Source organism: Equus asinus, chromosome 4 (genome assembly GCF_041296235.1).
Source record: "Equus asinus isolate D_3611 breed Donkey chromosome 4, EquAss-T2T_v2, whole genome shotgun sequence".
Lineage (NCBI taxonomy): Eukaryota > Metazoa > Chordata > Mammalia > Perissodactyla > Equidae > Equus > Equus asinus.
The window spans coordinates 20,022,241-20,041,718 of record NC_091793.1 but is presented as its reverse complement, the minus strand read 5'-3'; the positions used below and the strand labels follow the sequence as shown (position 1 = coordinate 20,041,718).

The following is a 19,478-nucleotide window of genomic DNA, read 5'->3' as shown; positions in this document are numbered from 1 at the left end:
CTAATTTTGGTTACGTGATTTTAAAGAGACCAACACCCAGATATAGTTTCCTGGGACCCAGCTTACTTTATTAAGCAACTTAACCCTTAGTTTAAGAAGCAGCTAAAAAAACGAGAGTGTGGCTTGGGTGGGGGAGGGTGACCGCCAGGAGCACCTCTGCGAGGTGAATGTGGGTTTGCAGGCCTTGAAGGTGGCCTGCCCATCTCCAAAGAGGGCCTGTCTGGCCCTCAGCTTTGGGGGCCACAGCTCATCATGCAGGCACTGGAATTTCTTTTCAAAGCTTCATGAAAGCTGTGCCTCCTCCCAGGCCTCCCTCTCCTCGGTTTCTGGGCTCCCTGTGGAAATGAGAGCCTGTATAATCACAGCACACGAACGATTGGAACAGGGAACAGCAAGGAGACGTTAGGATGCTCCCCTGGGGTGTAGCTCGGTTTCACAGAGCAAAACTGCGCCTGGGGTAGGCCTCCTGTGTCTCCTTCTCCAGGCCTCGTTCCCGTTGGTGGGGCCTCCCCCTCTCTGTCACTACAGACCAGATGGGGTCCCGGGGAGGCCCTGTGCACCCTGCTGGAGCAGTGGCTCAAAGAGCCTCTTCCCATTACTTCTGCCTTCGAGTGCTCCGTGTTGATGGGCCCCTCTACGCCACTCAGCCCAGTGCCCATCTGCCTGGCTGCAGATGGCTCCAGTAGAGCTCGACATGTGTGAGTTGAAAAGGATTTTTTTTACTTTAAACATTCCTATCCCATCTGCCTACACACTCTTAACCTGCTTTGTGACCTCTGCAGGTTACTTCACCACACCAGCCCACGTCTTCCCCAAGGTCTTGAAGAGCTCTCGACCGGGATGAGAGAAGTGGAGCCAAGTGCTCTGTGTAGTAGGTGCTCCCGAAGCACCACTGATAGGGACCTTTACAAGGGTCTGCCCCTCACCAGGCACTTGCATAAATTATTGTATTAATCCCCACAACCAAGAAGCCAAGTGAATATCCTTAAGGCAGCCTTTGGTGGTGAGGAAACCGCGGTTAGAGAGAAGTGACTTGCCCACCTTCACACAGCTGGTTAGGTGGACCCCTTGAGACCCACCTAGTGCCAAAGCCTGTGCCCATCTTCCAGGCCTCTGGCCTCTTTGGCTTTCTACCCTCCTTAGCTTTCCATGGATTAAAACAATCAGCCAGGGAGTGACATTCTTTTGGCTCACAAAGCAGACCTCTCTGTTGATTCCCCAGAGTTGGGATTTTATGAGAAAAGCTCAACAAATTATTAGGTTTCTCTTAATCATTTTCTTAAAGCTTTTCATAATCTTGAGTTGTACTTGGAACGTGTCAGCTCTAAATTGTGTTTTGTTTACATTTTTTGCTGAGTTTGAGGACATTTCTTAGTTTAATCATCTACCAGGAATTGGAATTGGTTGGTACAACTTACAGTATCTGTGGCAATCTGCCCGATTCTTCCTCCTGTATACAACAGGTTGAGTGGGGTCAGAGCAGAGTGTTGAGGTGTTGGGAAATACTACTATTACATTGTCATTTAATCCTCTGAGATGCTGTTTTGGCAGCAGGTTGAACTAACTGGACACTTGCGGTGCTGAACTGCTAAACTCCAGTTATCCTGTATGGAGGTCACACTAGAAACCCCCAGTAGCTTTCTGCTTGCCTAACATCAGGCTCTTCGTAGCCCAGACCCCCCCCCCGCCCCCCCCGCCCCCCAACACACACACTGTTAGAGGCCTGGGAGGGACTTGCTGGTGGAGGTTTGGGAATGAATGGAGATGGTGTTTTTGCTTTTTTGTTTTGGTGACCACATCAGAGCATTGTGTGGCCTTGAGTGTTTGGAAGGGAGGGTGCCACAGTTCAGGAACAAGCAGTAGCTTCCTGGGAATGCATTGGAGAGGAAAGAGGAGGGAATGCGGACAGTGTGGAGAATTGTAGATCTGAAAACCCCTGGGACGAAGCTCAGGCCCCAGACTCCTCATGGGGGCCAGCCCTATGAGAAGGAAGGAGTCAAGGCATTACGTCATGGGTTAAGTTGAGTTTTGGTAAATCTTTGGGAGGATGAACAGGGGAAGAGTCTCTGGACACAGGCTTGAGGCTCTTTGGGCCGGGTATTTGGGGGTCCCAGGTACTTGGAGCGTGATCTAGAAGGGAGGCATGGTCTCTAAGTGGATATCCCCTTGGCCTCACAGACTCGGTGCCCAAAGGGAAGGGACACAACCAGAGGAGGGTCAGAGTGGGCCCTCTAAAGCATGGAGTCCAGGGCCCAGGTTGCTCTGCCGTGACCTTCTGGCAGTGAGTGCACTGTGGTGTAGTAGCAGAACACAAAGCTGGGAGGTGGAGAACTGATTCTAATCCTGGCTGTGCTCTGATGAGCTGTGTGACCTTGGCCAAGTTATTTCCCTGTTCTGGACTTTATGGATGGTTTTTCCATCCATCCCACCTCTAAAGATCCATGGGTCAGGGGCCATCAACTTCATCATCCTTGTGTAGTCCTGAGGGTACCAACAGTGCCCAGGACTATGCCCATCTTGGAGAGAAGGCCAGAGCCTGCCTGTGGTGAGGAGCGAAGGCTGCCTGGGGTGAAGGAGAGTTAGGGTCTGGCACAGCTTTGCAGCTGTTCTGTTCTGCCATGGGAGCAGTGCTGAGACTGAAGGTGTCCTCTGAGCTCTAAAGCCTTAGGACAATGACTACCCACTTTCTGCCCCAGTGTCCCCAACTGTAGAATGAGACCAGCAGTACTCTCCAGAAGCAACACTCACCTAGCACAGAGGTAGCTCCTATTAGGCCTGATACAAACAATCAGCAAAGTGGGAGAAAGGGCCTGGAGGTGGGATGAGGAGGAAAAAGAACATCAACTGATGAAGTCCTGTCCTGTCATCCCTTGGTTGGTCATCTTGGTCCAGGTGATTCCCCATACAAGAGGGAGATGAGGGTTTCCTAACCCATTTCTGATATAGTCTTAGGAAAGCCATTGGATTTTCATGCCTCAGTTTCTAAGCAAATTTGAAAGTTAATATATTTTTTGGATGGCAATAAAATGACTCCTTTTCATTTGTTCACAGAGATGCTGCAGTTTGTCAGCAATCAAGTGGGAGAATTCCCCGACTTGTTCTCAGAGCAGCTGTGCAGCTCCTTCTCTGGCAGTGGTGGTAGTGGCAACAGCAGCAGCAACAGTGGCGGGGGCAGCGGTGGCAGTGGTGGCGGAGCTGGGGACCCCTCGATGCAGCGGTCCTTCAGCCAGGTCCCATTACCTTCCTTCTCTCCCTCAGCTGCCTCCCCCCAGACTCCAGCCCTGCAGGTCAAGGTTCCCCCCACTACTGTTCCCACGGTTCCCACTCCGCCGAGGGCAACTCCTGTTCTTCAGCCCCGCCCCCAGCCCCAGCCCCAGCCTCAAGCTCAGCTGCAGCAGCAGACAGTAATGATCACCCCGACATTCAGCACCGCTCCCCAGACAAGGATCATCCAGCAGCCTTTGATATACCAGAATGCAGCTACCAGCTTTCAAGGTGATTCAGAAGTCATATATGATAGTGACTGGTTGGTTCAAAAGTTTATGTGACAATTTGCAGACATTTCTGAGGTAGACTGTAAATAGTTCTGTCCTCTTTGGGAATGACAGAATCTATCAGTTTGGTCTCATCTAAGGGAGTTTTTGGTAACTAGCAGTAAGAACAGTGGTGCAGGAATGGTTCACTTTCTGCCTCTTCAAATACCTTAATATCTACTTTGCCTGCTTCAAGGATGCTTGGTCAAAGGTTCCAGCAAGCATAGCAGATGCAGGGCTGTCCTGGTAACTAGAGCAGGAGGCATGAATAAAATTAGTCTTGACACTTACCCTGGGCACCTATAGACTGAGAACCATTCACTCAACAAACATCTCCCAAGGATCCACTACGGAGAAGAATATGACTTTTAACATAGGTGCTACATCTGTGAATAGCAAGCCTCATATTCGGCCCTCGGTGTGTGTCGAGTGAATGGCTGTCTGTGTTGTGCTGCGTCTGTTCCAGTGCCTTTTCATCAAATTTCCCTCTGACCCTGTGGGGAACCCTGGGCGGGATTAGTGTTGCTTTGAATATCAAAGCATCTGACAGTTCTTCAATGGGCTTGGAGGATTTGGGGGGGGGGGGGGAGGCATCAAGGCTAAAAGCTGAGACAGTCATCCTAAAGTACACTTGCCCTCCATTTCGTGGGAGGAAATGAAGCCCCAGGGAGTTGTTGGTTCCTAACATCTGTCAGTTCCCTTGCTAGGGTTAGTCATTTGCTGGTTAGCTTCCCTCACCACCCCAGCACCCAGAGTAATAAAATAATATGTACTCATTCCCTCAGAAATTGATGCAGCCCTGATGGGATGTTCTCCTTATCTAGACCAGCTCGTAAATGGCTGTGCATGTCTTCCTCAGCAGCAGGTGGGCGTGGGGATCATGAGGCGCTCCGTCCTCGGTTATTGCTGCAGCTACGGTGACAGAATGCATTCTTCATCCGTGTGACTTTTTTCTCCTCTTCTCCCAAGTCCTTCAGCCTCAAGTCCAAAGCCTAGTGACATCCTCCCAGATGCAGCCAGTCACCATCCAGCAGCAGGTGCAGACGGTGCAGGCCCAGAGGGTGCTGACGCAGACGGCCAATGGCACGCTGCAGACCCTCGCCCCGGCCACGGTGCAGACAGTTGCTGCGCCCCAGGTGCAGCAGGTCCCGGTAGGTGGCTGGCAAGGATTCAGGGAGGCATTAGTTGGGGCTGTCGGCTGGTCCTCGGTTGAAGAGGTGGTCTACAAACTAGGGCAGGTAGGGGCACCTGGACCCTGAGAGGCACCAGTGAGCTGGTGTCTAGACCTGGCTGAGATCGCATTTGTAGATGTACGCTAGCTCTCACATAGACCTAGTAAATGCGGGTTATTAACTCGTTTACACATAGAACGGGTATAAAACTAGAAAGAAATGTGTCAGAGTGTTTTTAAGTCATGTATCGTAGTGGGCTATATTTTCTTACTAATGAACTAATTTATCTTTAAAAAGTAATCCAGGTTTATCATTGTTGCTTCTCAGCCATGTTCCTGGCTTTCCTGAATCTGTCCAAAATCAGACCTCTCTCCCTCTGCCATCCACCCCAAGCCATGCCTGCTCTGCCCCTGCTAGGCCACTGGCACTGCTCTCCTTGAAGCCTTTCATCCTTAAAACCAAGACCCTCTTTAGCTATAGTCACTTTCTCCCTCTCAACCCAGTATTTGAACTGTACAAATTAGCCAGCTTTTGAAATGGCTTCTAGGAGATTTCCTGTTTTTTGATTCTCACTTTCATGAAAATTTTATTTTCTCATTCTCTCTTGGAGGGTCGATGCTATAAGAAGCTAATGCAAAATAGAAAAATAATGCTACCTGCCTTTTCTTTGCCTTCCTTCTCCATCCAGGTCCTGGTACAGCCTCAGATCATCAAGACTGATTCCCTTGTTCTGACCACATTGAAGACAGATGGCAGCCCTGTAATGGCTGCAGTCCAGAACCCTGCCCTCACTGCCCTCACCACCCCCATCCAGACAGCTGCCCTTCAAGTACCAGTAAGAGCTACCTTCCCCCTTGCCCTCTTCACCCACCCTCCTCCTCCTTTCTTGGAGGTGTCAGGCCTCAGAGATGTTAACAAAGCCTCTACATACTGAGTAGGTGCAAAGCTCTATGGAGTGTATCAAATTGCAAATGTTCCCCCCTTTTAGTTTTTTTTTTTCCCTTTGAGAAGTACCACCAATGCATGTTATATGGAAGTACGAGGGTCTATGAGGGAGACAGAGGTACAGTAGAGGAGCCCCAGTTCCTGGGCAACAGCTCCACACAGGACCATCCCCTTCTTAGGTCCTTCTGATGGAGGTTTGCCTTCTGAAGGACCCTAGGCCCGTCAGGCGTGGGGGGCTCCGAGGTGAGGGACATGGGAGGCACCCATCCTTCAGTTGTAGAGTCTCAGCCACTTTCAGCGTCTCGTGGAAGAGAGTCTAACAGAGTAAAAGATAATCAAAATTCAAAAGTAGGCTTTATTCATAAAAGCCAAGAACTGGAAACAATCCAAATGTTCCTCCAAAAGAACTCTGATACGTGACAACTACATGGCTGAACTTCAAAAATAGTGTATTGACCAAAAGATGCCTATCACAAAAGAGTTCATGCTGAAGATTCCATTTATATGAAGTTCAAGAAGAGGCAAAACTAAGCTGTGGTAATAGAAGTCAGAGCAGTGATTAGAGTGGGGAAGGGGCCGGCAGTGCTGGGAGGAGGCATGAGGAAGTTTCTGAGGGCACAGAGATGGTCTGTCTGGGTCTGGGTTATCTTGGTTACACACATTATATACACACGTAAAAATTCATCAAACTGTACACTTAAAATGTGTTTTTTATTATATATGAATTATTTCTTGATGGCTGTGGAAGTTAGCAGCTTTTTATTTGTTTGTTGACCATTTGGCTATTGAGACCATTTACTGAAGAAAATAAAACTAAAATTAGTACAAATAGAAACAGAGAAGGGAAAGCAGAGTTGAGGGGAGAAAAAAGAGGGAGCTTGTATGGTTCGTCTATTTATTTAATAAAATGGCCCTGATTGAGTGTCACCTCTGCCCCCGAGCCTTTTGATGGCCAAATTGTATGGGGAAATGTAGTAAGTTACTTCACTGCTATGTGAGAGGAGAAAATGTGTCATACACCGGGAGAAATTTTTCCTTAGGGCCAGAGGCTGTAGTGCGCTTTGTGTGAGCTCAGAGGTGGTTACTGGATTGACAGCAAAGCAGACTTTGCTTTGTCTTGTTTCTGGCACCCCTACATCAAAGGTTAAGACATATTTATCCACATTAGTCTTATTGCGGTGTGATTTATCAGCGTTGATTCTGAAAGGGGCAGGTAACTGAGATATTGTGGCTCCTAAGGCTTCTTGACTTAACTATCCCAGGAACGGTGTCAGACCACACGAAGTGTTGCCAGGAAATGCTGTGTGTCCAAGGCTAGAAGGTGTGGGTTGTGAGGTTGCTTTACTCAGACTAACCAAGGGGTCATTCTGCCCTGTGTCTGTGCCTGTTCTAGACTCTGGTGGGCAGCAGTGGAACCATTCTGACCACAATGCCTGTGATGATGGGACAAGAAAAAGTGCCCATTAAGCAGGTCCCCGGGGGAGTGAAGCAGCTGGAGCCCCCCAAAGAAGGAGAAAGGCGGACGACACACAACATCATTGAGAAGCGGTATCGCTCCTCCATCAATGACAAAATCATTGAGTTGAAGGATCTGGTCATGGGGACGGATGCCAAAGTAGGTGGCAAGCAAAATGGTGTTTGGTGCCCTGCCATCTCCCCTCTACCTATCTTTGCCATAGGAATTTAGGGAAGACCCAGGCCCAAGCAGAGTGAATTCAAGAAGAGTTAGAGGTGCTTTCTTATTAAAGCATCTTGGTGTTTTTCAAGATTGTAAAATATTAACTAACATAAGGGGACTGTTGGGGATTAGTAAGGCAGTGCCCTGTCTGGACCTTGGACTCTGCTCTGCAGTGATCGTAGACCCTAGCGTCACGAGCAGAGAGATGCTTGCCACTCACCAGGGGCCAGGTACACAATTGTGTGTGCCGTGGAGTCAGCTGATGGCATTGCTGGCATATATTTAATTGTGTTCAGGAGTGGCTAGCAATATTTTTACCTTTTAAGGAAGAGAGAAAATGACGATTGGGTCTTTGACCACCAGTGAACAGAGAAATTGATTTTGCATATATTTCTGGTGTTTCTGTGAATGTGTCTTCTGGCACATAGGAGATTTTACCTGTTATCCGTTTGTCTTCACCTCTATTTTGAAACAAAATTTCATATTCCCTGTAGCCTACAAATCTGAGAGGTACTAGTATGCCTTTGCTGAAGATAACCATCCAGCAATGCTCTGGGTTTTGTTTGTCATTTGTTTTCCTTAAAGTTTGTTTTGATGCTAGGATTATTATAGGACGTAGAAGTAATATTTAATATTTATTTACTGTCGCTATGTACCAGGCCAGGGGCTAAGCTCTTTACACATATTATCTCATTTAGTCTTCACTGCAAGCCTATGATCCATAGACCGTCATTATCTCCACTTCACAGAGTAGGAAAGTGAAGTTCAGAGAGATCAAGTAACTTGTCCTGGGTAGCACAGCTAATCAGTGGGAGAGCACCTCCTACTCCAGACCCATGCTTTCACTCCATGAGCTCTCAGCCTCTGCTCTCTTCGCTGTGCAGCCTGCACTGATACACTGTTTTTTTCACCTGTCTTCCTTCCCAGATGCACAAGTCTGGCGTTCTGAGGAAGGCCATTGATTACATCAAATACTTGCAACAGGTCAATCATAAACTGCGCCAGGAGAACATGGTGCTGAAGCTGGCAAATCAGAAAAACAGTGAGTGTGCTCATTGAGAAAAGGGTCATCAGCCTTCTGGTTGTAGGAGAAGTCCTGGCTGGGCACTGGGGAGGGCCCACTGATGTGTATGAGGTGCCTTCTGGGGTGAAGCAGGAGCAGGGACCATGCGCCTCCCGGCCCAGCCCAGCCCCAGCCTAGGTGGGGCTCTTTGAAAACAGACTGTTTGCCAGGTGGGGTTTTCTTTGCAGAGTTCCTGAAAGGCATCGACCTAGGCAGCCTGGTGGACAATGATGTGGACCTGAAGATCGATGACTTTAATCAGAATGTCCTTCTGATGTCCCCTCCGGCCTCTGACTCAGGGTCCCAGGCCGGCTTCTCCCCCTACTCCATCGACTCTGAGCCAGGAAGTCCTCTGTTGGATGATGCAAAGGTATGAGGTTTCGAAAGCCCCCGACCCCTAGAATCTCTCCCATCTCCCCTAAGTTAATAGTGGGGAGGCTGCAGACAGGGGGCCAGGCCAGGTGTTCAGAGGGCCTGTTTGCAGGAACAGGAATTCTGTGAAATTAGCCCGGTCTTTGAGAATAAAGAAAGAAGACAGCCCCTACTATTTCCCCCCAGAGTCAGTGTAACTGGTTAAATGTAGTCTGGTTTAACTGGTCCTTGCTGAAAGGGCTCATGAGAGAGGAATAAGGGCCAGATCCAGAACGAGAACACAGCAGCTGTCCTGTGGGTGCTGGGAGCTGCTGGAGGCGCCTCATTACTTCCCTCCGCCTGTAATGGGCCTGGCAAGACGACTTTGTGAGGCTGATGGTTGATCTAGGACAAGGCTGCCTCTGGGTCCTCTTCTGAAAATGGTTACAGTTTGCAGTCTAACAAATAACATTCCAAGCAAGGGCCTTTAATGGTGGAAGAAAGCCCCTGGCAATTGTTGTTTAATGGAATTAGTTAAAAGAGGCTCGAGCCTAAGGATCTGCCTGGGAACCTGTGGAGACCACTGGGTTCTGCACTGTATTTTGACATTGGCGGTTTCTGACTCTGAAAGCATAAAGTTCCCTTCTAGCGTATATTTCTGACCAAACTGTTTATTGTATCGTGTACTTAATTTTACTAAGGAAGCTCTATTTTTGAAATATTTCCTGAATGTGATTCTGTTTGGTAACAAAAGGCCATATGACATGTATATTGTATTAGGTAGGTGTCTGAATCATCAGAAATATTCAAATGGTCTTAAAATCTTGAAAAGGAGTGGTGTGGTGTGTACACGCTGGACTCCGGGGAGATTCGGCTTCAGCCCCCCTCCCTTGCTGCTCCTCTAGGCTTTCCAGGCAGGCGGGCTCTGCTTCCAATTCTCCCTCTGTGAAATGGGGGAGGAAAAAAAAGCCATGTTATGGTTTTAGAACAGGCAATCCCCTTTAGATAGATCCACACTGAAGGTGGTTTTTAACCAGCTCTATTGAGGTATAATTTATATGTGATAAAATACTCCTATTTTACAGTATCATACAGTCCTGTCGTACAGAACGATGAGTTTTAACAAGTGTATACACTTATGTAATCGTCACTCAAGAAGCTCCTTCGTATACCTTTGCAGGAAGTTCACACACCCCTCTCCAGCCTCAGACAACTTCTAATCTGCTTTCTGTCGCTTTAGATTAATTTTGCCTGTTGTAGAATTACGTAGAAACAGAATCGTGTGGTGTGTTTCTTTGTGATAGAGCTCTGTTCTGAAAGCAGATCTTGTCCACCTTTGCTCCTGGGACGTGTTCTTTCCCCAGGCGACAGGTGAGTGAGTGCACCGGTGTTTGAGTAGCGGTCGGAGAGTTGTGGACGTCTTAGATCCCTCCTGGCTTCATTTCTGCCTGACTGAGTGATCTTGAATGTAAATCTCATAATCTGTTTCCCAAAATATATAATAAAAGTAAAATACTGTAAAAACCCGCGCAGTATTCATTCTAATCTTGCGCCCCTGTTTTGAAGGTCAAAGATGAGCCGGACTCTCCTCCCGTAGCCCTGGGCATGGTGGACCGCTCTCGCATTCTGCTGTGTGTCCTCACCTTCCTGTGCCTCTCCTTTAACCCCCTGACTGCCCTGCTGCAATGGGGAGGGGCCCACGACTCTGACCAGCACTCGTACTCAGGCTCTGGTCGCAGCGTCCTGTCACTTGAGTCAGGTAGGTGGGGGGGCCCTCGTGCCACCTGGGCATGGGTAGACTGCTGTGGCAAGAGAAGGGCCCTGTGTGCAAACTGCTCGGCTTGTCCACCAAGTCCCAAAGGGCTTTGTAGTAAGCCCCCACCTGCTGGTAGGCGTCTGATAGGGACTGGCATAAATCGCATTTTGTAAGTAACAAGGCAAACCCAAGTTTAGTCAGAAAAGGCAAAACAAATCAGGACCCTGCATTGCTGTAACTATGGGGGGTGGGGTGGGGTGACAGTGGATGGTGTACCCATTTGAAGGAGGATGTGGTTCTTTTGCCTGAGTCATGAAACCAATGGCCTAACCACCCATTGGCTAACAAAGCTTTTTGTGGCCCTCAGCTCCACAGTGACAAGGGCTACCGGTTCCTGTTTAGGCTGTAGCATTGTCCATGATTTGCCCGTACTGCTGATTATTCCTATCCTAGGCACTTAGACATTGTTATTAAATGAAGCAAGCTTGTTATGGGCCTTTTCTTCTGAAAATGAGGTAGAAGGCTCTTCCCTGACACAATGCCAAGGGTCAGTCAGGTACCCTGTAGTCTCCCAGGGCTGCTCCAGGAGGCGCTTCCTCACAGGCTCAGCTGAGACACTGCTCTTTAGGTTCTGGGGGCTGGTTTGACTGGATGATGCCAACACTTCTCTTATGGCTGGTAAATGGTGTGATTGTCCTGAGCGTCTTTGTGAAGCTGCTGGTCCACGGGGAGCCAGTGATCCGGCCGCATTCACGCTCCTCAGTCACCTTCTGGAGGCACCGGAAGCAGGCAGACCTGGACCTTGCCAGGGTAAGTTCTGCTGTCTGCCTTTCCCCTTCCTCTCCAAGGCTCAGCTGATAGTTCAGCAACTTAGACTGAATACCCCAGTGTATAGTCCTGTGGTCAGTGCCTATGGGGGTGAGAGGAGGAAGGGACCCCGCCCCTAACAGTCACAGGGCAGCAGAGCAGAGGGCGCCTATGCGTAAATAATTCCATGGACACGAGATGACCTGCAGTCTGTAGTGTGACAGAGGAAGAATAAAGTGCTGTAAGAGTTTGGGGCTGAAGAGAGGCGTTCTGGCTGAGGGAATCTGGGGCTTAAGCAGAGCAGTCAAGGGCCGGAGGGACCTTCCAAGCAAAGAAGAAGGCATGAATAGATGGGCTGCTTGGGAACTAGCAAGTAGTTGGATATGTCTGGAGTATAGGCTATGTCAGGGAATGATGAGGGGTAAGGCTGGCAGTGCACCTAGGGCGGAAATTGGAGAAGTCTTTGATAGTGACTGATTTGGGTTTTTTTTCCCTATTCTCTGGAGAACCAGGAAGATTTTTGAGCAGGAAAATTAGCTGAGCGTTTTCTTTTGAAATCAACAAAAGAGAGTTCATGGGAAGGATTCTGGGGCAACTCACAGCATTGAAGGAAGAGTTAAACATCCATGTCTCGGGAGGAACAAGAACCAGAACACTCCTCAGCAGCAGTCAACCATGGACCTCTCTCCCCTGCTGCAAGCGGCAGTGCCCACAAGAGGATCTGATTGACTAGCCTGGATCTGTCAGTCATGCCAGGGGCTGTGGCTACTGGAATATGGATGTGGTTCTTGGGGGCTTACCCCGTGAAGCAGGACTATTCCCAGAGAACTGTATCCCGAGATGTATGTCCCAGAGGCAGGTTCAGGTCTGTTTTATGACTGTCGTTCTGGAAGCTGTATGAAGGATGGGTTGTAGGACGAAAACATGAAGTGCACAGAAGTAAGTTAGGGGGCTCTTAGAATAGGCCAGGTGAGAGATGGCAGGGACCTGAAATTGAAAGGAAAAGTGTGAATTCAGGAAATATTTGAAATGTAAAGTGGAAGAAAAGTGACAGTGACATTGGCTCAAAGATGGAGGAGGCTGGAAGATGTGGTGGGCTCTGTCGAAGCCATGTTGCTCGGAATTGCTGTGAGAGCACCCTGCAGAGAGAGAAGCAACCAGGAGACAGGCCGTGGGCACTGAGATGGGTCAGGACAATGTGTTGGATGCTGTGCATCTGCCAGGAGAGTTGGATTGGTGAGTTGGAAGAGGCAAGAGCCCCAAAGCCTGAGCCCTGGGAACAGCCAACCTTCAAGGGAAAGTCAGGGAAGAGGAGCCAAGGGACACAGAGAAAGGCCCGCCTCCTCTGGAATGTGCAAATACAGGTACTTCTCCTGGCTGGAAAGACACTGCCACCACCTTAGAGATTGTCACTCTCAGAACATTGTCATCCACTTTCCCCTCGTAGTGGTTCACTTTCCTGCAGTGATGCAGGAGGGAAAGTGCAGGTACCATACGTGCTGCGTGACAGGAAAGGAGACGAACATTTACTTCTGTTTCCCAAGACCGTGTAGCCTGAGTCTTCTAGCCCCTGTAATGAGAGAAACAGAGAGAAAGAAGTCTTCAGTGCAGAGCACAGACTTCCCATTAGATCCTCTCAGGTTGGCAAAGAGTAGTTCATCCAGATCCTAGAGTAGTTTAGCTGTGTGTATTTGCCCAAAACCGTGGTTCTGAAACTTCAGCAGGCATCACAGTCACCTGGAGGCCCCAATCCCAGAGGTTCTGATTCAGTAGGTTGGGGAGCAGGTGCCAAGCATTTGCATTTCTAACAAGATCCCAGGGGCTGATGTGGCTGGTCTCCAGGAACCACACTTTGAGAACCTAAAAGCCTAAAAGATCACGTAATTCATCTAAATCCATGTTATCATCTTATGTATAACAGCTACTATGGGAAACTCTGAATACTGTTTGCTCAAAGACAGAACGCAGTACAATCCCAATATAGTAAAAAGGCTGGGGAGAAATATATCAAAAGGTCAGCAGTCTTTCTGGGGGATAAAATTGCAGGTGATTTGTTTTACTTTTTTGTAGCTTTCTGAATTTTCCCAGATTTTCTTCACGGAGCATCTGATAATCTGGAGCATGAAGGAAGAGTAGAAGTTTCTGTTAAAGGAAAACAAAAGGGCCACAGCAAGGCCAGTAAACATCACACCTTCTTGCTGCTTTCTAGGGGGATTTTGCAGCTGCCGCTGCAAACCTGCAAACGTGCCTATCAGTGTTGGGCCGTGCACTGCCCACCTCCCGCCTGGACCTGGCCTGCAGCCTCTCCTGGAATGTGATCCGGTACAGCCTGCAGAAGCTGCGCCTGGTGCGCTGGCTGCTCAGGAAGGTCTTCCAGCGCTGGCGGGCCACTGCAGCAGGCTTTGAGGACGAAGCCAAGACCAGTGCCCGGGATGCAGCCCTGGCCTATCACAGGCTGCACCAGCTGCACATCACGGGTGAGGGGTGGCCCCCACTGCTTGCTTGCCTCACGGGGCCCCACGCCAGCTTTCCACCCTGGCTGGGTTTGCCAGTTTCCGCCCCAGTTGAAGCCCCTTGAACACTGCTCTTTTAGAATGGTTAGACAAACCTTCCACTTGCATCCGTAGCTGTAAAGATGACTCATTACTGTAGTTCATCAATTTAAGGTGCACATTTTTTCATAGTAACATCCCTACACTTGGGCTGTGTCCTCTACACAATGGCATATCATGGTTGAGTTGGCAGTGTTTTTTCCTGAATGGTACTTAAATTAATGGTGAAACTTAAAATTGATAGCATCTTATATTCAGTGAAATATGATCATTTATTTCATTCAACAAACTCCTGCTCTAATAGAGAAGCAGACAGGTCAGCAAGTGAATGACAGTTCAGTGCGGCAGAGGTAGCAGAAGGATCGGGCTTCACTTGGGAAGGAGAGGAACTTGTTGGGGAGGGTTTCAGGAAAGGGTTTCTGGACAGTCTTGATTTGCATGGAAGCGTGCCTCAGGTTCACCATCTCTCCAGAAGGGGATGTGCCTTCCAGGCAGAGGGATGTTCCCAAGGAGGAGCCCCACCTGAGGTGGCTTTTTTTTTTAAAGATTGGCACCTGAGCTAACATCTGTTACCAGTCTTTTTTGTTTTTTCCTTCTTCTTCTCCCCAAATCCCCTCAGTACATAGTTGTATATCCTAGTTGTGGGTCCTTCTGGTTGTGCTGTGTGGGACGCTGCCTCGGCATGGCTTAACGAGCAGTGCCATGTCTGCGCCCAGGATCCGAACCGGTGAAACCCTGGGCTGCAGAAGTGGAGCCTGCGAACCTAACCACTCAGCCACCAGGCTGGCCTATTGGGGTGGCTCTTGAGAAGAATATTTCAGTAGTCCTAGAGTGAGCCGTGCAAGGGGAGAGTGATGGGAGCCAGGGCGTGAAGGGCATTCAGAAAATGATGACATCATCAGATTTGTGCTCCTGGAGTTTAGAAGATTCACTCTGATGGCAGGTAGAGAGTGGATTGAGAGGATTCAGGCTAGCGTCGGGGAGGCTGAATAGGAGCTAATGCAGATGAGAAGAGAGATGCCAAGAAGACAGACAGACAGAAAGTAGAAGGTGGGATTGACAGGACTCGAGAATCACTGGATGTGAAGCGTAAGGAGAGGAGCAGCTATGATGATTCCCTGGTTTCTTGCTTGAGAGTTTGGGTAAACAGTGTTGCCACTAAGAAAGGTGAGGGAAACAAGAAGAAGAGCAATTTTCCAGGGAGAAGGGGAGGAGTTCCATTTGGGACACTTGCCGTGAGATGTTGAGGGGAAATATTCAGCGGGCAGGTGGACGTGCTGGATCTTCAGTCCAAGAAAGGGAGCTGGGCCTTTGGCCTACAGGTGAGAATGAAAACCTTGGGAGCTGATGACGCTTGTGGTGAAAGTGGACCCTCAAGGGCATCTGGAAGAATGCCTACATGTGAAGGGCAGGCCAAGGACAGGGAGGTTGGGTGGAGGCTGCCCCAGAGGGGCCAGGAAAGGCCAGGAGGCTTGGTGTTGGGGAAGCAGTCAGGGAGGGTTCAAGAAGGGAGGTTGCTGCTGAGATGTCTGATCAAATGAGGGCCAGAAAGCAACAGTGGGCACTGGTACAGGAAGGTGGAAATGCCCTGGTGGCTGTGGTAGCTTCTGGCCGAGGGGTGGAGGAGTGAATGGGAGATGAGACAGTGGGGCCAGCTGTGGGGTTTTAGCACCTAATTCATGGTAGAGTCTAGCAGAGGGTCCCTATCTGCAGTTCTTCCCCTCTTTGCTCTTCTCTGCCCCTCAGTGCGCTCTTGGGGAATGGAGCTCATTCTATCCTAGGTCTCTGATCAGGAGGCTGCATCCTCCTAACTGTCTAGTTCTGGAGAATTCCAGCTGGGACAGTTCATGCCACTCGTTCCCTCCACGTTCACTGAGCACTCCATGGGCCAGGCCCTGTGCAAGGCACCAAGGGAACAGAGGTGACTGAAGCGTGGTTCCCACACTCCCCTCCATCCTCCCTCCCCCAAAGGAGAAAGTTCAGTGGTGCCTCTAGGGGAGACTGACACCTCTCATCTGTGCAGAGTGAAGTATGGAGGCTAAGGTCTCTCTGCTGTCATAAAAAGGCCAGAAAGGCGGGGTGGCCCAGTGGGAAGCATGCAGGGCTGGGTGAGGATGAGAGGCCTGGCTTGGCCATCATCTGGACCTTTGACATGGGGCCAGCCCTGAGGCTCAGCCTTCCCCTCAGCAAAGGGAGGAGACTGCTTGCCCTGGCCACCTCCTGGCCCTGTAGTGAGGACCAAAGCAGGTGATAATGCAAAAGCCTCAGAGCCTTGATGGGCCCTTGTGCCTGTGCAAGGGCACTTTGGCCCCTGACTTCAGGGTCACCCCAGATGAGCTGTGTAGTCCTTGTGCAGGAGGGTGTAGTAAGCCTTTCCTGGCTGTCCACCTGCTAACCCAAGATGTATCTGGCCGTCGTTGCTCAGTTTTGTGTAATTTCTCCCCTCGAAAGGGTGTGTGCTTATATATTATGGGGTCTGTTTAAAGGAAAACAAATTCAGATCAGGTTATTTTTAAATTTTTCATTACCTCTCGCAAAGTTTGGAGACACAGGACCGTATTAGCAGAATATGGCTGTGCTGTTGACACTGTTTTGGAAAATGTTGCAGCGCATATCTCTGAGTCCTGTACAACGACCTGCAACCGTAACTGCTCCCGTTTATACAGAACTGTATGCCATGAGGTGCATTTTCTCTTGTTCCCAACAACCTGGGAGGTAAAAAGAAACATACAGCTACTAAGTTGTAGGGCCTGACATCCTCTCCAGAGCCGGCTGATCAGAGTTCATGTTCTTTCTCCTTTGGTTCTGCTATTGCTCTGATTGTGCTAGAGGAAGCAGGAAAAAGCTGAGTTTGGGGGATCTGTCGACATTAGTGTCTGTTTCTGCCCGCCATAGGAAAGATTCCTGCAGGATCTGCTTGTTCAGATGTACACGTGGCTTTGTGCGCTGTGAACCTGGCCGAATGTGCAGAGGAGAAAATCCCGCCAAGTATGCTGGTTGAGATCCATCTGACTGCCGCCATGGGGCTCCAGACCCGGTGTGGAGGCAAGCTGGGCTTCCTGGCGGTGAGTTCCCTTCTGCGAACCTTCTGCACACCTTCTCTGAGTGCCTTCCCCAGCCAGGAGCTAAGATGCAAATATAGCTGTGAACCCTGCCCTCCACTGCTAACCACTTAGAGGGGTAGACATTTACTCAATGCGTCATTCCACAAATACTTCCAGCAGCGAACAAAACAGACCAAAGTTCTCACTCTTGGCCCTTACCAGCAGAGGTGGGACATTTTGGTGCCCTGAGGTAAGAAGGTTGATTCAGTGATACAGAGTGATCCATATTCAGGGTTAATATGCGACTTTTCTACCCTTCAAGTGGTCATAAAAATTCTTGGAATTTTCTGGTTGTGTTTCCTTGTTCTTTTATTCATTCAAAAGGTATTTGTTGGGTTGTTGATCCCACAGCACTAGGGATCCAGAAATGTAAAACAGTGCATGTCTGCGAGGAGCTCAGGTCAGGCCCAGGGTGGGGAACTGTGGTTATCAGGCTCCTCCAAGGTGCTTGGTATGGAGCCAGCTTTGGGAATTCATAATTGGATAATTCACTGTCCTGTTATCAACTAGTTCACAGCATCTGCTGACCTCAGGCTTTCTGTTGCTTCAGCCGAAACAGGCATCTTTTATTCAGTGCCCACTTTGGGTAGGCTGCTGAATACATCAGCTGTGTTCAGAACAGAGAGCTCACGTCTCCGTTTGTTTCCATATCTCGGTAATGGTACTGATGAGTTGAGAATGATCAGGGATGTGCCCTGTGGTCACGTTGATGCTTCCTGAAGTGCATCACCATAGTCTAGGTGAGAGAGGGCATGGGAAAGCCCAGTGTGCTTTCTGTGTCTTGACCCTGTTTCTGTGACCCCAGATAAGATGTTTGTTCAGCAAACATTACTGAGTCCCAGCTTTGGGACAGGCACTTTCTGGAGTTGAAATGCAGCGGTGAGCAGGACATGTGCCCTGTCCTTGGGGAGCATACAGTCTGGCAGGGCATCCAGACAAGGACCAGGCCTTCAGGACAGTAGGATGAATGCGAGGGTGGGGCTGATCTGGCTGCCCAGAGGGCACTCTCAACTCCTGACCCCGGCTTCAGGGAAGTCAGGGGGGCTTTCTGGGCAAGGGGAATGTAGGCCCAGAGCAGGAGGCATCCACCAGGCTGCTCCCCCCTTCCATTTATTTGTCCTAGTGCTCTGGGCCGATGTCATACTTATAACTTCTCTGCCCCCCAAAAGTACGTTGAAGACATTAATTTTATCAAAATACAACCTACATACAGAACAATGCACACATTTTAACTTACAAGCTTGATGAATTTTCACAAAGTGAATTCACCTGTGTAACAACCACCCAGATCAAGTAGAACATTCTCATCACCCCCAGAGGCCTCCTATAGGCCTTCTCCAGTCCCCCTGCCCCCACAGAGGTAATCATTATTCTGAATTCTGTCGCGTAGTTTAATCTGCTGTTTTTTGTTCCTGTAAACTTTATACGGAAGTACAGTGTGCACATAGGAAAGGATACAGTTCATGCGCAGTTCAGTGACTTCACAAGGTGAACACACCCATAGAACCAGCAGACAGATCAAGAAACAGAACCCCAGAAACAAGACCCCAGAAGCCTCCCTGGACCCCTTCCCCAAGCCCTCCAGCAGGGTAACTGCCGTCCATCACCTCAGAAGTTTTGCCTCTGTTGAAACTTTATATAAGGAGAGTGGTACAGAATGTACTGTATGTGTCTAGCTGCTTTCACTCAGTGTCATGTTAAGTTTCATTTATGTTGTTGTGTATAGTTGCAGACTGTCCATTCTCATTGCTTTACAGTGTTCCGTTGTATGACCAGACTCTCGTAGGTGGACTTTGGAGTTGTTTCCTGGTTTTGGTTCTGATGAATAGGGCTGCTGTGAATGTCTTCGTTCATCCGTGGGTGAACATGTGACTGCATTTCTAGGAGTGGCATGGTCAGAAATTCAGCCTTAGTACACGCCGACTAACAGTTTTCCAGAGTGGTTGTACCAATTCCGCTCTGCCAGCGGTGTAGGAGAGTTGTTTCAGTTGTTGCTGTTCTGTACCCTCACCAAACACATGAAAGTGTCATTTTGGTTTTCTAGCCCTCTGGTGGTATCGTCTTGTAGTTTTCATTTGCATTTCCCAGGTGATGAATGATGTTGAGCACCTTATTATTGGCCACTTGGGTAGTTTATTGGCTATTTGGATAGTCTCTTTTGTGGAAACCTTGTTCAAGTGTTTTACCTATTTTTCATTTGGGATGTCTGTCTTTTTATTGATTCGAGTTCTTTACTCTGGCTATGATCCTTTGTTGGATATGTGCTTTGCATACGCCTTCTCCCACTCTGTGGCTTGCCTGTTCTCTCTCCTAATGGTGTTGATTGATGAGCACAAGTTCTTAATGTTCATGAGGTCCAGATAATTCGTCTCTTCCTTTACAGCTAGACATTTATGTCTTGTTTATTAAATCTTTGCCCTACTTCAAAGTCAGGAAGATATTCTCCTATATTATCTGCTAGGTGCTTTATTTTTCACTTTTCACACATAGGTCCATAACCCACCTGGAATTGATTTT

General features: G+C 48.9%; 1 protein-coding gene across 2 annotated transcripts in view; it reads left to right on the top strand.

The window, feature by feature from the left end:
- SREBF2 (sterol regulatory element binding transcription factor 2) overlaps positions 1-19,478 on the top strand; it is a 58,052-nt gene that overhangs the window by 21,585 nt on the left and 16,989 nt on the right. For both annotated transcript variants that reach the window (XM_070506804.1, XM_070506805.1), the window contains 10 exons: positions 3,052-3,495; positions 4,503-4,684; positions 5,394-5,540; positions 7,044-7,265; positions 8,256-8,370; positions 8,580-8,761; positions 10,309-10,501; positions 11,127-11,308; positions 13,515-13,782; positions 16,753-16,922. In XM_070506804.1, the coding sequence (XP_070362905.1) occupies positions 3,052-3,495; positions 4,503-4,684; positions 5,394-5,540; positions 7,044-7,265; positions 8,256-8,370; positions 8,580-8,761; positions 10,309-10,501; positions 11,127-11,308; positions 13,515-13,782; positions 16,753-16,922 (2,105 nt within the window). The remainder of the gene's footprint in view (positions 1-3,051; positions 3,496-4,502; positions 4,685-5,393; positions 5,541-7,043; positions 7,266-8,255; positions 8,371-8,579; positions 8,762-10,308; positions 10,502-11,126; positions 11,309-13,514; positions 13,783-16,752; positions 16,923-19,478) is intronic.